This window comes from Amblyraja radiata, chromosome 29 (assembly GCF_010909765.2).
Source record: "Amblyraja radiata isolate CabotCenter1 chromosome 29, sAmbRad1.1.pri, whole genome shotgun sequence".
Taxonomy (NCBI): domain Eukaryota; kingdom Metazoa; phylum Chordata; class Chondrichthyes; order Rajiformes; family Rajidae; genus Amblyraja; species Amblyraja radiata.
The window spans coordinates 15,521,249-15,536,116 of NC_045984.1; the positions used below are offsets into that span (position 1 = coordinate 15,521,249).

Sequence of the window (14,868 nt, forward strand, 5' to 3'; positions counted from 1 at the left end):
GATAAGTTACTAAGATTAGCGTATTCAATTAATTACATCACTGCAACATGACATAATGTACATAATCCATTCATAGTTAATACATTTACTTAATATATCGTATCATTCTGTCAAACAATGTCACTTGTCCCTTGCCACAATAGGTGTACCCATGTTTCTTCTCTTGCTATTCGAGTGACTGGTTATCTGGCCAGGCCTTTAGCACCGACTCTCCCCCAATCGACATTCGGTGTACGGAGTATCTCGGCGAGCCACGTGCCAGGAGTATCCTGGTGAATCGCACACTGGGAGTATCCCAATGAGCTGAGGCCAAGCCCTCCAGCAGGACTGAGGACTCACCCGGTTGGCCTGGCTCGTTCGCCGCAGTCTCCAGCGTCCACGGGCCCTGGCGCTGCCCGAGGAGGGTCGCTGCCCGAGGACAGTCGAGAGCATAGGTGGATGATAAGACCGTAGGTGGACATAAAAAGTGAGGAGGGCAGTTGAGAGCTAGCCGGCAGAGGGCCGTTGAGAACGAAAGGGGGTCCATGCGGGGGGTGGGGGGAGCCAAAAAGGATGAGGGGGTCCGCCGAGAACGAAGGAGGGACCTGGCAGGAGGGAGTGGCGAGAACGATGTGGGGACCTGGCGTGGGGCTGCCAAGAACGATGGAGACGGAGGGGGCTGCCAAGAACAATGGGGAGGGCACGCCAAGAACGATGGGGGGGGGGGGGCGCCGGAAGCCACGTATAGAGCAGGCAGAAGATAGGACTGGTTGGTGAACTTTTGTAACTTTGTCAGTGCCAGAGACATGGCAACACTTACGTACTGCCTAAGTGAGGTCTACTATATGATTTTACCAAGTTGTATACAAAACAAAGCATTTCACATGCACAATAATGTATTATTGAAGAAACATATTCATGATTTACACTCTCATCAGTTCCCAGACTGGTTTGAAGCTCTGTTAATTTAATCAGTGCCTAAAGTCTGACCTCTTTTTAATTAACCATAATAATCTTAGTCACAGCTTTTTTACTGTTTGTCTTATAAAGAAAATGCAGGGATCTACTGAGCATGTGTAGGATGGGTCAACTCAATAATTCATAGTAAAAAGTCACGTTACAGATCACGCTGAGATATTTAAACTGCAATGCCATTTCACTTTTATTTCATTACCAACCCAGGGCAAACCAATAGGAAAACGTAAGTACAAGACACTGAAATCCAACAAGTCCAATTCCATTAAATCATACTTACAAATTTAAAAATGTACAGTATTTGCAAAATGAATGAAGCAAATCAGTCCCTCCCACCCTCCACTACTACGTACTTTGCAATCCACAGTTGTAATAAATCGACAGGTAATGCAAGCAACATTTCTTTGTAATCAAATGCATGTTAATTGTACTATTGCGGAAAACATTAATGATTACATTCGTACAAATGTAATAAGGAAAAAGGGATTTGAGTAAAGCAAGATGCTCTTATTATCACTGACTAATTAATACTATGCAACTTGTCTTTGACAGTTTCCCCAGGTACTGATGACAAAACATTTGTGTTCTGCTTTCATCTTCAGGCATTTGGTACTCATGAGTTATACCTTCGGCATCAATATTCGTGATAATGCAATTTTTGCTATCCTGTTTAGACATTTATCTCCAAAAAGCACCCGAACACCAGGGAACACCAAGGAAGAAGGGTCTCAACATGAAATATCACCCATTCCTTCTCTCCAGAGATGCTGCCTGTCCCACTGAGTTACTCAAGCATTTTGTGTCTACCAGGGAATCTAATTCTTGCCCAGTGAGGGTGAAGTCTCAAAGATCCCAGTGAACCTGGGCACCAATGACCTAATACCATATTACTAGCTGCTGCAAAAGTTACATATTCCCACAGCCCAATGCAGAACAATCCCACAACAGAAATATTCCACACGCTTGTTTTTATTTTGCAACATTTATGAGAAGATGCTGAAGCCATCCAATGTACTTGTGTTAGAATGTACTTCCTTAGATTTACAAATTCAAATCTGCATTTCTTGAATTTGATAAATTTGATTTGGCTGGTGATGGACAAAATATCTAACTTTATCTCACATTTGTGGTTTGACTAAGATCAGCTACCTCAATTCAGTCCAGAACTGGAACTTGGCCCATATGGTTCAACTTCTTTCCGAGCCCATTCTAGACGAGGCAAAGTACTACTACATTGACATGTTGAAAAGGGAATATCTTCCAACAACAACATGCAGATTTGAAATCTGTTCATTTTGTCCAATGTTACCCTGCAATATATCGTGTACAAGTTTTCTTACTTTTTTTTTTTAACAATCCATGCACTTCAATAATTGGCTGAACTGGAAGCCACTTTTAGATGAAAATACATTTTTCAGCAATCCGATAAACAGGACCTTAGAGATACTTGCTTACAGTACCATCAATATTATAAAGATTGCTTTCTCATGTACCTTTACCTTAACACAAACTATATGAACACGCAATTACAAAAGTTAATAAAATGTTGCAACTCTAATGTTCACCTTCAGGCATTTTACATACAACCACACTCTCTCTCTTTCTCACAGTTGGCTGAACTTTTAATTATTGTTTGGATTTCCATGTGGCTGCAAGACTGCTGGTGGTTCTGCAGGGTAGACGCCAGTGCTCTGTCTGGTGTAAACTGGAATAGTCCAAAGCAGACAGATTCATTTAATGGTTTATTACAATAGAGCCTCATAGACCCTTATCACAGATTGCACTAGAAATCCCCTTGGGGATTTGCAGATTAACTGAGAGTGTGGAAGGATCTGCAGGGATGGTATCAGGGAAAACTGTCTTAGACTCTTGTCCACTGTAGTCTTGAGAGGACTGCAGTATGGGTATGTCACGTTCAAGGGAAACAGTGTGCATGCAATGATCAAACTAATTTAAAACATATCATGCTCCATTAAATCTTCCTCTCTGTAATGTGATTTTGGGCTCAAAGTTAACTAGGTAGCAAGGGGTACAGCAGACACTCTATATTATTGGTCCTCTTTATGGCTTTCTCCTTTAAAAAAAACAATATTTTATCCCCTTTCTTGACAGCATTGAACAGTAGCCAAAACCTCTGAAGTTTAGAACGAACTAAGCAGTAGTGCTTGTGTAAAAGTGTGCACAAAACGCGTTATGTAACTGGTGATTTGCTGAATTTTGAACAGGACACAAAGCTGTGCTGTGCAGCTAAGGTTAGTCTGGTTCCTGGCCACTTTTTACAAGGTAATAGTGTGATCATTTTCTTTTCAAGGATGCTCTCATCTCATTAGATTACAATTAATGCAACTGTTAATAAATTCAACCAAATTAAACACCACTCAAGATACTGAGAAAGGCTGCTGACCAGGAAGGGGCTTAATATTACCCAACATATAAACTATTAAGAATAAGATTTACAGCTGAATTTTGAATGTTATTTATTGTTTGAGTCCTGTACAACTAGAAACAATGAGGAGCCATATAAGACACTCTAGCCACAAGATAAAAAATTAATGCTCACATGTAATTGAAAATTATATTGATGAAGCTGCGCAAATTAATTGGTAAATGTTACAGATGGATATTTCTTTTTAGAAATGACACAAAACTCACCAAATTTGGTAGAGTCGCGTAAAGGGGAAAGGTTCGCAATTTAGACACTTGGAATTACAAAGATCAGCCTTCACTAACCATCTACCCGAGACACAACTTATTTGCTACTGTATTCCATACAAGGCCACCATACTTCTAAACTAGACATCCTAGTTCTAATGCAAAGGCTGAAAATTTACTTTATTAATAGTGTTTTAAGTCTGACATTTTGTGGAAGGAATAATTTAAAATATTTAATAGTGACATGATGCATTTTGTACAGGATCATCAAAATGGAGTTGCTGATAATAACCACCTTTCAATTCCATTTTCATTCTTGCTTCATCTCATCTCGCACCAGGTGTACGATACCAACATTTCTTCCAATCACAGGAACTAACTCAGTTCGATCATCTTGACCCGAGTCCCTTCTCCCTCTCTCACACACACGTGTTCCAATTCCTTCCAACCATAAATTTCACCATTTATTATGCCACCCTACCATTGCAAGGTTAGTGACCATGCTATTGTATGTAAAAAATAATGTTAAGATTATGTCCATCTGTTTTCTTCCAACTGAGCCAAAAAAAAAATCCATATTCTCCACCATCTTTTCCTGATGGCACAGCTAAAGGGGTGAGGGGAAGGGGGAAGTTAACTCACACATTGGAACTGGTGCAGTACAACTTCAACCTGCTCCAAATTGCTCAGAAGAGCCACTGGTTTGAATGCTCCAGTTATGGAGCCATCATTCACAGCAAAATGAAACAACATATTGAGATGAAACAATTACAACAGGGCAATAACAAAATCGGTATAAGAGTACCTCTGAACTTATATAAGTATATTGGTTTCTAATTAATAGAATTTGAGATTGGTAACCGACTCAACTGTTTCTAGGAAATGTCGCTCAACGCGATTCAAGTAAGTTTAATAAAAGTGCCTATTTTAATTATTGAGAACCAATAATATTTTAGTTTTGAGCCTCTCACAGCACAAATTATAGTAAGGATAAACATTACAGACAACAAGACAACATTAACAACCTGGGGTGGGCAAAGAGAAGGTTGGATACACAAGGCTTTCTGTATGGATGGTTAGGCATTTGCTTTGTGGCAACCCATATGAATTCTAGTGAGTTTATCTTAGCTTCAGCTGTAATCACAAGTGAAGCAGACCTTAAATAATTTAGATATTTAGTTTAAAAAATGGACAAAAAAGTCAGAGCCTCAGCATTCCCAGCAAACCTGGAATCTGTCGAAATATGACTTAGATTTGTTTTGAGATCACTGGCTCAGCATTCCTTTCACATGTCGCCCCTTCTCAGCTGTCTCTTTTCACCCTAAATCAGAAGTCATAATGCAAATATGCAAATGCAGAAGTCAAATTGGAAAAAAATTAAAAGATGCTATAACTTTTGCAAATGGTAAAGCTGCTCTTTTTTACTCCGTGCACAGACACGCAAAAGATGTGTTCAATCTAAACTCCAGTAAACGATGTTAACAATAAATCCCTTTCTGTTCAAGGAACCACAGAGGCAGAAGACCTGCCAATTGGGGATTTAATACATCATGCAATTAGCTGCAACTAGGTGTTAAAATGATTTTTCCCGACTGGAAACTAAAACAATTCAGAAATAGAGACCGTTTACTTATGTTTCATTTTTAAATTCTTCTAAATTCAGCTAACAAAAAATACTGTACCTGAAACTTGTTTGGACAAAATCAAAAGAGTAACATTGGCTTTCTTCATATCGACACTACCACATCCTACAACAGTAGCAAATATTGCTTTGGTTCAAACATGCCGAGGATAAACACACAAAAGCTAGAAAAATGGTGCAATTTGTTCTCTCCTTTTTCTTAAACCCAAGACTTTCAAAATAAAAATCAGACCTCACACACAACTTTTCTTTCTATTTACAAGAGATGTGATTGAAACCTCAAGGCAGATTCAGTAGTTCATTTCTGATTTTGTTTAGCACCTTCGTAGAAGATGGCTCACAGTATTTACTGTTGAGTCTTTGCTACAACTTTTTTTTGTTTAAATTGAATTCATTTGCTAAACACAAAGACATTTTGCTCTCCACTGAAAACCTCAAAACAAAGGTAAAACTCTCAAACACATTTTTTTTTTCTTTTTAATTAATATATCCCTGCTGGTAGGAAGGATGAAAGAGGTTTTCCATAAATGTAAGATATTCAGGATTCTGGGTGTAATCTTTCTGGCTGTAGTCATTGAGGAACTTAGAGTTCGTTGACTGAGTCTTCTTTTCATCTTTCTCCTCCTCTCCCGAGAAAACTTCCTCATGCTGGGAGTTTAGCAGTGACTGTAAATTCAACGAGATTGTGAGAGGATGAAGTGAATCCAATGTTTTACAGCAAAACTAAGACAGCACTTTGTGAAAAGATGCTTTGAAGGGGCATCAAATCCAAATGATTTCAGTTTAACAAACTACAAATTATAATGAATCCATAAAATGGGTTCCAAATGTTCGGACTAAAGATAAGGAGATTATCAACAAACAATTGTAATTCTGTGCTTCATTTAAATGTTACCCATAGGGAAAATATTCAAGTGGAATAATGGATGTAAGTCAAAGCAAATTTCGATATTTAATATGTTGAGATTAATATATCTTGATTGAAATATATTTGCCTCCTGTAAGAATAATGATTCATGACAAATTTAACCCCAGAGCAAGGCATTTGGACCTCAGTCTGCTGATGCACATGCCCAGGTAAGCCACACAGATCTGACATTCATTGTACACTTTTCTGACCAACCTCTCCAAGTCTGAAAATGCACACCACAACCAAACACAAGGTGAAAAATTAAAGCTATATATTTTTGGTAAATTTTAGAGTATGAAGGAGAAATGGAACACCGTTGATTTTACACCCTCAGCAACACCACACAGCACTGCTGGATGTTATTCCACATCCATGGCCAACTGAGGTATAGAGTATGCTCAAAATGTTAAATTACCATTTGGCATCTAGTTGTTACTGGCAAGGCCAGCATTTTAATCCCATTTTTAATTGCCCTTGAGAACGTGATGGTGAGCCATCTTCTTGAAGTACTTCTGAAGATACTCTCAGAGTGATAGTGGGAGGGAATTCCAACTTTTAGACTACAAATCTGATATATTTCCAAGTGAGGATACTGCAAAACATGGAGGGAAATCTACAAGTGGCGGTGATGCACTGACATTGAACACCTTGGTGTAGAGGTCACAGATTTGGGAGATGTTACTGGAGTAGCCCAAGTGAGGAACTGCAAGGTATTCTGTAGATGGTGCACAAGGCAGTGGTGGAGGGAATGAATGTTTATAATGGTTGATAAGGAGCTGACAGTGTGGATTACTTGGTCCTGCATAGTGTCAAGCATCTTGAATGTTGTTGGCACTGCATTCATCCTGACAAGTAGAGTGTATTTTATCAGACTCCTTTGTAGATTGTAGAAAGGCTTTAGGAGTTAAAAGGCAAATAACAGGCCATAGACTTAGTCTGTTCTTATAGCCACAATATTTACAGTACCCTCCACAATGCTTGGGACAAAGACCCTTCGTTTATTTATTTGCCTCTTATTCCACAATTTGAGATTTGTAATAGAAAAAAAAAATCACATGTGCTTAAAGTGTACATTGTCAGATTTTAATAAAGGCATTTTTTAATAAATTTTGGTTTCACCAGGTAGAAATTAGAGCAGTGTTTATACATAGCCCACATATTTCAGGGCACCATAATGTTTGGGACACAGCAATATCATGTGAATGAAAGTAGTCATGTTTAGTATTTTGTTGCACATCCTTTGCATGCAATGACCGTTTGAAGTCTGCGATTCATATACCCCCAGTTGCTGGGCGTCTTCTCTGGTGATGCTCTGCCAGGCCTGTATTGCAGCCATCTTTAGCTTATGCTCGTTTTGGAGGCTAGTCCCCTTCAGTTTTCTCTTCAGCATATAAAAGGCATGCTCAATTGGGTTCAGATCGGGTGATTGACTTTCTGTAGAATGAACCGCCGGCCAATATGTTTTGAGGTATTTGTTTGAACTTGAGCAGATAGGATGTGTCTATACACTTTAGAATGCATTACACTACTACCATCAGCAGTTGTATCATCAATGAAGATAAGTGAGCCAGTACCTTCAGCAGCCATACATGCCCAGGCCATAACACCCCCACCACCGTGTTTCACAGATGAGATGATATGCTTTGGATCTTGGGCATTTCCTTCTCTCCTCCATACTTTGTTCTTGCCATCACTCTGATATGTTAATCTTCATCTCATCTGTCCACAAGACCTTTTTCCATAACTGTGGTTGCTCTTTTAAGTACTTCTGGGCAAACTGTAACCTGGCCATCCTATTTTTGTGGCTAACCACTGGTTTGCATCTTGCAGTGTAGCCTCTGTATTTCTGTTCGTGAAGTCTTCTGCGGACAGTAGTCATTGACAAATCCACACTCGACTCCTGAAGAGTGTTTCTGATCTGTCGGACAGGTGTTTGGGGATTTTTCTTTATGATAGAGAGAATTCTTCTGTCATCATCTTCCTTGGCCTGCCAGTCCCTTTGTGATTAGTAAACTCACCAGTGCTCTGTTTCTTCTTAATGATGTTCCAAACAGTTGATTTTGGTAAGCCTAAGGTTTGGCTGACGTCTCTAACAGTTTTATCCTTGTTTCTCACTCATAATGGCCTCTGACTTTCATTGACACAATATTGGTCCTCATGTTGATAAATAGCAATAAAAGTTTCCAAAGTTGACGGAAAGACTGGAGGAAAGACTAGGTGCTGAGAGCTCTCTTATATCTGCATTAAGGAGGCATTTAAACACACCTGAGCAATTACAAACACCTGTGAAGCTATGTGTCCCAAACATTATGGTGCCGGGGGGGGGGGGGGGGGGGGGGGGACTATGTATAAATACAGCTGTAATTTCTTCATGGTGAAACCAAAATGTATAAAAATACCCTTTATTAAAATCTGACAATGTTCACTTTAACTACATGTGATTTTTTCCTATTACAGATCTCAAATTGTGGAGAACAGAGGCAAATAAATAAATGATGGGTCTTTGTTCCAAACATTAAGGAGGGCACTGTACATGCCTCAGCCAATGAGCTTCTGGTCAGTGGTGACTCCCAGAATATTGATTGTGTAGGATTCTGAAGAAGGATCCTTGCCTGCAAAATTGTCTGCCCATTCCTCCACAGATACTGCTTTACCCATCAAGTTCCTCCAGCGGTTTGATTTTTGCTCAGGAAAAAAAATGTCAATCTCTTGTTCAATTATAGCCCAGATTAGAGGTTCGCAGGCTTTCTCTTCACTTTACAATTGTGTTATTCTTCAAAAGTATTTCACTGGCTGTAAAATGCATGGATTGTGCTATTTCAAAGTCTTTTTCCTTAATTCAAGAGCACAAATGCAGGTTCCAGTGTTTTCACTCATGTCTTTTAATTAGTCAGAAACAAATCTGCAGATAGATGTTAAGTTGAAACAAGGAACTGCAGATGCTGCTTTATAAAAGCAGACACAAAGTGCTGGAGTAACTCAGCAGGTCAGGAAGCATCTTTGGAGGAAAAAGATGGGTGACGTTTCAGGTCGGGACCCTTCTTCAGACTGAAAATAAGGGGTGGGGTGAAGACCTGGAGGCGAGGAGAGAACAGGACCGACCACTGAGTTACTCCAGCACTTTGTGGAATAAACCAGCATCAGTCAATCTTTGTTTCTACATTTGGGCTGATGTAAATTTATTTAAATGCAGGGAAGATATTGAGTAATGAGGATCAACTTCGATCAGTGTTCAGAACTATGGTGTTGTGGACATTACAGAGACTCGGTTGCAAGAGGGACAGGACTGGAAGCTCAACTTTCCAGGGTTTCAATGTTTCAAATGTGCGAGGGAAGAAATGGTGGATAAATTGTGTAACTAATCAGAGAGAAACCCACAGTGGCACTCAGTGAGGACATGGTGAAGGGTTCACCCACTGAGGTAATATGAGTAACGCTCAAAAATAAGAAAGGTACAATCATTCTAATAGGAATATATAGCCCCCCCCCCCCCCAATAGTCAGCAGGAAATAGAGAAACAGATATGCAGACTGATTATGGAAAGATATAAAAGCAACAGGGTTGTTGTAATGGGTGACTTTAACGTTCCCAATATTTACTGGGACTTCCTTCGTCCAAAAGACTTAGATGGGGCAGAATTTGTCACGTGTATCAAAGAGAGTTTCTTGACACAGTATGTGCATAGTTCAATTTGAGGAGGGATCATATTGGATCTTGTATTGGGAAATTAGCCTTGTCAGGTGACTGGTGTTTCAGTAGAAGAGCATTTGGGGAATATAATTACAATCCCATCAGTCTTAAGATAGTTATGAATAAAGATAAGTCTTAACCTTGGGGAGAAAAATTCCAATTTGAGGGGGGAAAATTCCAACTTTATTAGGTAGGAGCACTTTGCACTCGACAATTGACTTCCACCATTCTTACCACTGTTAGCTAAAAATTTGGTAAACAAACACATTACAAGCTAAAGGGCAGTATGATATATAATGGGGGGTTTGGAACTCACTAGTTGTAATTTGACATGCTTTGGTAGCTCATCATCCAGTGTGAAAATCTCTTCTCTCTTCAAGGTCAGCTGAGAGCTTCCCTCAAACTCCACCTGTCACAAGTAAAGAATTAGACATATAACCAAAGACTGGCATTAAGGCTGTTAACTTAGTTTCACATCATTCTTTCTCACTGTGACCTCCTCTTGTTCTATAACTCTCCATGGCCTCTGGCTTCTTCGCACCCTCATTTTCATCTTGGCATACCAGCAGCTGCGGCTTAGTTGTAGAATCCGCTCCCAAACCTCACTATCTCTACCAGTCTTCTTCAGGTGGGTATTATAATCTTGGCCACTTGATCAAGCTTTTCGCCATCTATTGCAATAACTCTTTGTGCATCACTGTGATAATCCGTTGTTTAATCTGCACTGGTGTAGCATTTAGGGATGCTTTACATTAAAGGTGCTATACAAATGCAAATGCTGTTGCTGATTCAATTTTTGACAGTAGATGGCAGCAGGTTACTAGGCAATTGTTTATTATTTCTGAATAAACTGAAGGAAATGTATGACAGAGAACAAAACAATTGCAATTTTCTTCTGGATAAGATTAAGGCCATGTTTTAGCCAAATCCAACATCATACTGGCATATCTAGCTCCTTTTCAGCCCAACTTTTCATCAATTACGCAGTCTCATTTGACATGTGAGAACTGGATATTTTTTATACCAGGCTTTTGCTTTCAACTCCTGATAGAGAAACTTCCTTTAACTATTAACAGAATTTCATAGTTTTTCCATTTGAACTTTGCTGTTTGTGCCACATGACATTTGGGATAAGTTATTTGTATTTTTTTCTTCGGAGAATGAATTAGAGTGAGTGTGCACCAGGTGTTGAAAACATTCCCACTGAACAATCACCATTTAATTTACTAACTTCAAATAACCCTTGTTTTCCCTCTCTCTCCATCTCCTCCCCTTTCCCAATTCTCCCACCAGTCTTACTATCTCCGACTACATTCTATCTTTGTCCCGCCCACTCCGCTGACATCAGTCTGAAGAAGGGTCTCGACCCGAAACCCAACCCATTCCTTCTCTCCTGAGATGCTGCCTGTCCAGCTGAGTTACTCCAGCATTTTGTGTCTACCTTCGATTTAAACCAGCATTCTTTCCTGCACACTATCTAACTTATTCTCTCTTGAGACCATTAAACGCAACAACTGTGCCTCCATTAGTTACCCCTTTCTCTTAAAAGCCACAGGTCTTTTAAATCACTCTAAGCATCAAACATATTTGATCCTCCTCAATAAAGATGATGTCCCACAGTTTAGATTTGTAATAATGTAACTTAAAAAAAAAAAACATGGGACATAGAATTACAAATAAGACCATCCACCTCCTTGAGCCTATTCTGCCGTTGTGTTAGATCTTGGCAGATACGTTTTAATTCCATTTACCACTCTCACTGCCTACTGGTCCCAGAAGTGGATCTGCATTCATTAAAATCGCTGCACTCTTTTAAATCTCTACTCCAGCAGCAGCATTTCCTATTCTAACTATGCCCTTCTTAATATTCCTTTTATCCTGTATCTGTGCACTGTGGATGGGTCGATAGTAATAATGTATAGCATTTCTTACTCTAAATATGCTTTTAATACTCCCGTTATCCTGTATCTGTGCACTGTGAATGGCTTGAATGTAATAATGTATTGGTCTTTCCACCGACTGGATAGCACGCAGCAAAAAAGCTTTGGTGGTAGAAAATATTGGTGTGAGTTGTTTGCTGGCCACCCAGTAGTTGTTGTAGTGTAGGATGCAGTTTAAATAAGGATGTTAGATATTTTGAAACGGGGTCATACATTAATCTTTGGGGACATTAATTTCCATACAGACTGTGGAAATCCAATTAGTACCAATAATGCATAAGATGAATTCCTATAAAGTTCACAGGATGGATTTTTTGATCAGTATGTTGAATGATTGATGAGGGAACAGTCATCGTTTTATATCAAGTACTGTGCAATGAGGAAGAGTTAATAATCTTGTAAAGAGGTCCCTCAGAAACATGTATGAATCATAGACAAGGCCGGAGAACCTGTAATAAGGGGGCACATGGAGTCCAGAGGAACAATGTGTGGATATTCATTTTGGCAGAAGAGAAAGTTGCTGGGTATTTGTTAAATAGTGGCAAATTGGTACGGTGCCTTTCAGAGAGAAGTGGGCATCCTTGTATGGAACTCACTAAAAGTAAAGATAATGGAACAGAGAAATGCTATAGTGGTCTTTTTTACAGTAAGATTTGAGTAAAAGTATGCAGATCTTGGAATACTCTGTACAATTTTGGATTTTTAGCTAAACCAAATATATTTATCATAGGAGGACTGGAATGAGGATTCACCAGACGGGCTTCTGAGGGAGTGAGGCCTGGCATACCGAGCAGATTGAGGGGGTTCGGTTTCTCCCCTCTAGAGTTTAGAAGAGTGATATGTGACTTCATTTAAACATGCAAAGAGAGCTTGACAGGGTAGTTGCCAGGAGGATGCTTCCCTGGCTAAGGGTCATAGACAAAGAACTAAACTGAGGCGACATTTTATCATTCAGTAGGTAGAGCACTTTTTGGGTCCTCTACCTTGGAGTTCAGTCATTAACTGCATTCAAGGCAGAGATCAATATGTTTCTGGATATTAAACAATTCAATGATTCAAACGATCTGCCATTCAACAAGATCTGGGCTAATTTTATGTGAGGTTAAAGATTTAGCCTAGATCTTTTAAATGGCAGGCGCATGGTGTCATTTGGTCTGCATCTATTTGTAGATTTGATGTGTTTATGCTGCTATTTATTTATCTCCCCATTCTAAAGGTGTTGTATGCTGTAAAATTTATCTCTGAATCATACACAGCTGGTAGATAATGTACAGAAAGAAATGTTTCTTGGGTATATGGCATTTGTTAAGGGTTGAAGGTAAGGAAAGCTGGAGAAAATAGAATATTTTTCACGTAGAATGGAAAACCAGAAGTAAGAAGCTGAACAGTTTCTGAAGCAGATTACCGAAAGTGGCTGGACTCAAATTCTAGAAAGCTAAAGACGAAAGAGAAATTTAAATTGAATATGCCCATGCCCTACAATAGTCTCCTGGGTCCCCAACAATGAGTGTAAAATGTGCAGTGATGGAATATTTGAGCAAAATGCAGAATATGTCCATTCATAACACGTTGCTGCACGTGTCATTCAGAAAGGAATACATGAATTTAGACTTACCTGATAGTTGTATCTGACCTGGGAACCAACAAACTTTGCACTGTATACCCGGCTGTCAGTCCATCGCACCTGGATGATGTCCCCTTCAGTGGGTGAACCATGCTGTACACAGTCCCTGCTCTGTACAGAGAGCAAAGAAATGCATAATGTGGAACAGCATTCTCAAGGAAAGGCTACCTCTCTGAAATTTAAGTTAAAACAATAACGACAATTGGACTAGCTTCAAACTGTGTGATAAAACTTCTCCCCTTAATTAAAACATAATCTCCTTTTAATCGGATTAAACAAGATTATAATCAATGATCACTTAAAGCTGAGTCGTGCAGTTGAAAGGCAAGATTGGTATTATTTATTGTCACATTTTGGTTTCGTTTAGAGCTACAGAGCGGAAACAGGACCTTCAGCCCACTGTCACGCGCCGACCAGCGATCGCCGCGCACTAACACTATCCTACACACATTAGGGACAATTTACAATTATACCAAACCAATTAGCCTACAAACCTGTACGTCTTTGGAGTGTGGGAGGAAACCAGAGAACCCGGAGAAAACCCACATAAGTTACGGGAAGAACATACAAACTCCTTACAGACAAGCCTCCATAGTCATAGTCAACCCCGGGTCTCTTGGCACTGTAAGGCAGCAACTCTACCGCTGCGCCACAGTGCCGCTGGTAATCCTAGGACTGGACTAAGCTCGGGTACCTAGAGTGTTATTAGATATATTCTTTGAAGGAACTGCAGATGCTGGTTTACACAAAAGATTGACACAAAATGCGGGAGTAACGCAACGGGACAAGCAGCATCTCTGTAAAGAAGGAATGGGTGACGTTTTGGGTCGAGAACCTTCTTCAGATTCTTAAGGAAGCAGCTCTTAATAGAAACATAGAAAATAGGTGCAGGAGTAGGCCATTCAGCCCTTCGATACTGCACCGCCATTCAATATGATCATGGCTGATCATCCAACTCAGTACCCTGTACCTGCCTTCTCTCCATACCCCCTGATCCCTTTAGCCACAATGGCCACATCTAACTCCCTCTTAAATATAGCCAATGAACTGGCCTCAACTACCTTCTGTGGCAGAGAATTCCAGAGATTCACCACTCTCTGTGTGAAAAATGTTTTCATCATCTCGGTCCTAAAAGATTTCCCCCTTATCCTTAAACTGTGACCCCTTGTTCTGGACTTCCCCAACATCGGGAACAATCTTCCTGCATCTAGCCTGTCCAACCCCTTAAGAATTTTGTAAGTTTCTATAAGATCCCCCCTCAATCTTCTAAATTCTAGCGAGTACATATGATAGCCATAACATGATAGAGATAGAGATAATCTAAGTTTAAGAAGCCAGAATGTGAAACCGTTTTTGGGTAGAGCCAAGAAAGAATAAATGGGAAGGAATAATATGTGGGAGATATATGTGGAATCCCTTAAGAGTAAACAAAGTATAAAGAATGAAATAATGAGAG

The 14,868-nt window shown here is 39.7% G+C and overlaps 1 protein-coding gene across 3 annotated transcripts in view; it reads right to left on the minus strand.

Moving 5' to 3' along the window:
• Positions 1-1,123: 1,123 nt before the first annotated feature.
• kdm4b (lysine demethylase 4B) overlaps positions 1,124-14,868 on the minus strand; it is a 292,435-nt gene continuing 278,690 nt past the window's right edge. For all 3 annotated transcript variants that reach the window (XM_033046656.1, XM_033046657.1, XM_033046658.1), the window contains 3 exons: positions 13,404-13,523; positions 10,165-10,257; positions 1,124-5,914 (listed from right to left, as the gene is read on the minus strand). In XM_033046656.1, the coding sequence (XP_032902547.1) occupies positions 5,726-5,914; positions 10,165-10,257; positions 13,404-13,523 (402 nt within the window). In that variant the 3' untranslated portion in view covers positions 1,124-5,725. The remainder of the gene's footprint in view (positions 5,915-10,164; positions 10,258-13,403; positions 13,524-14,868) is intronic.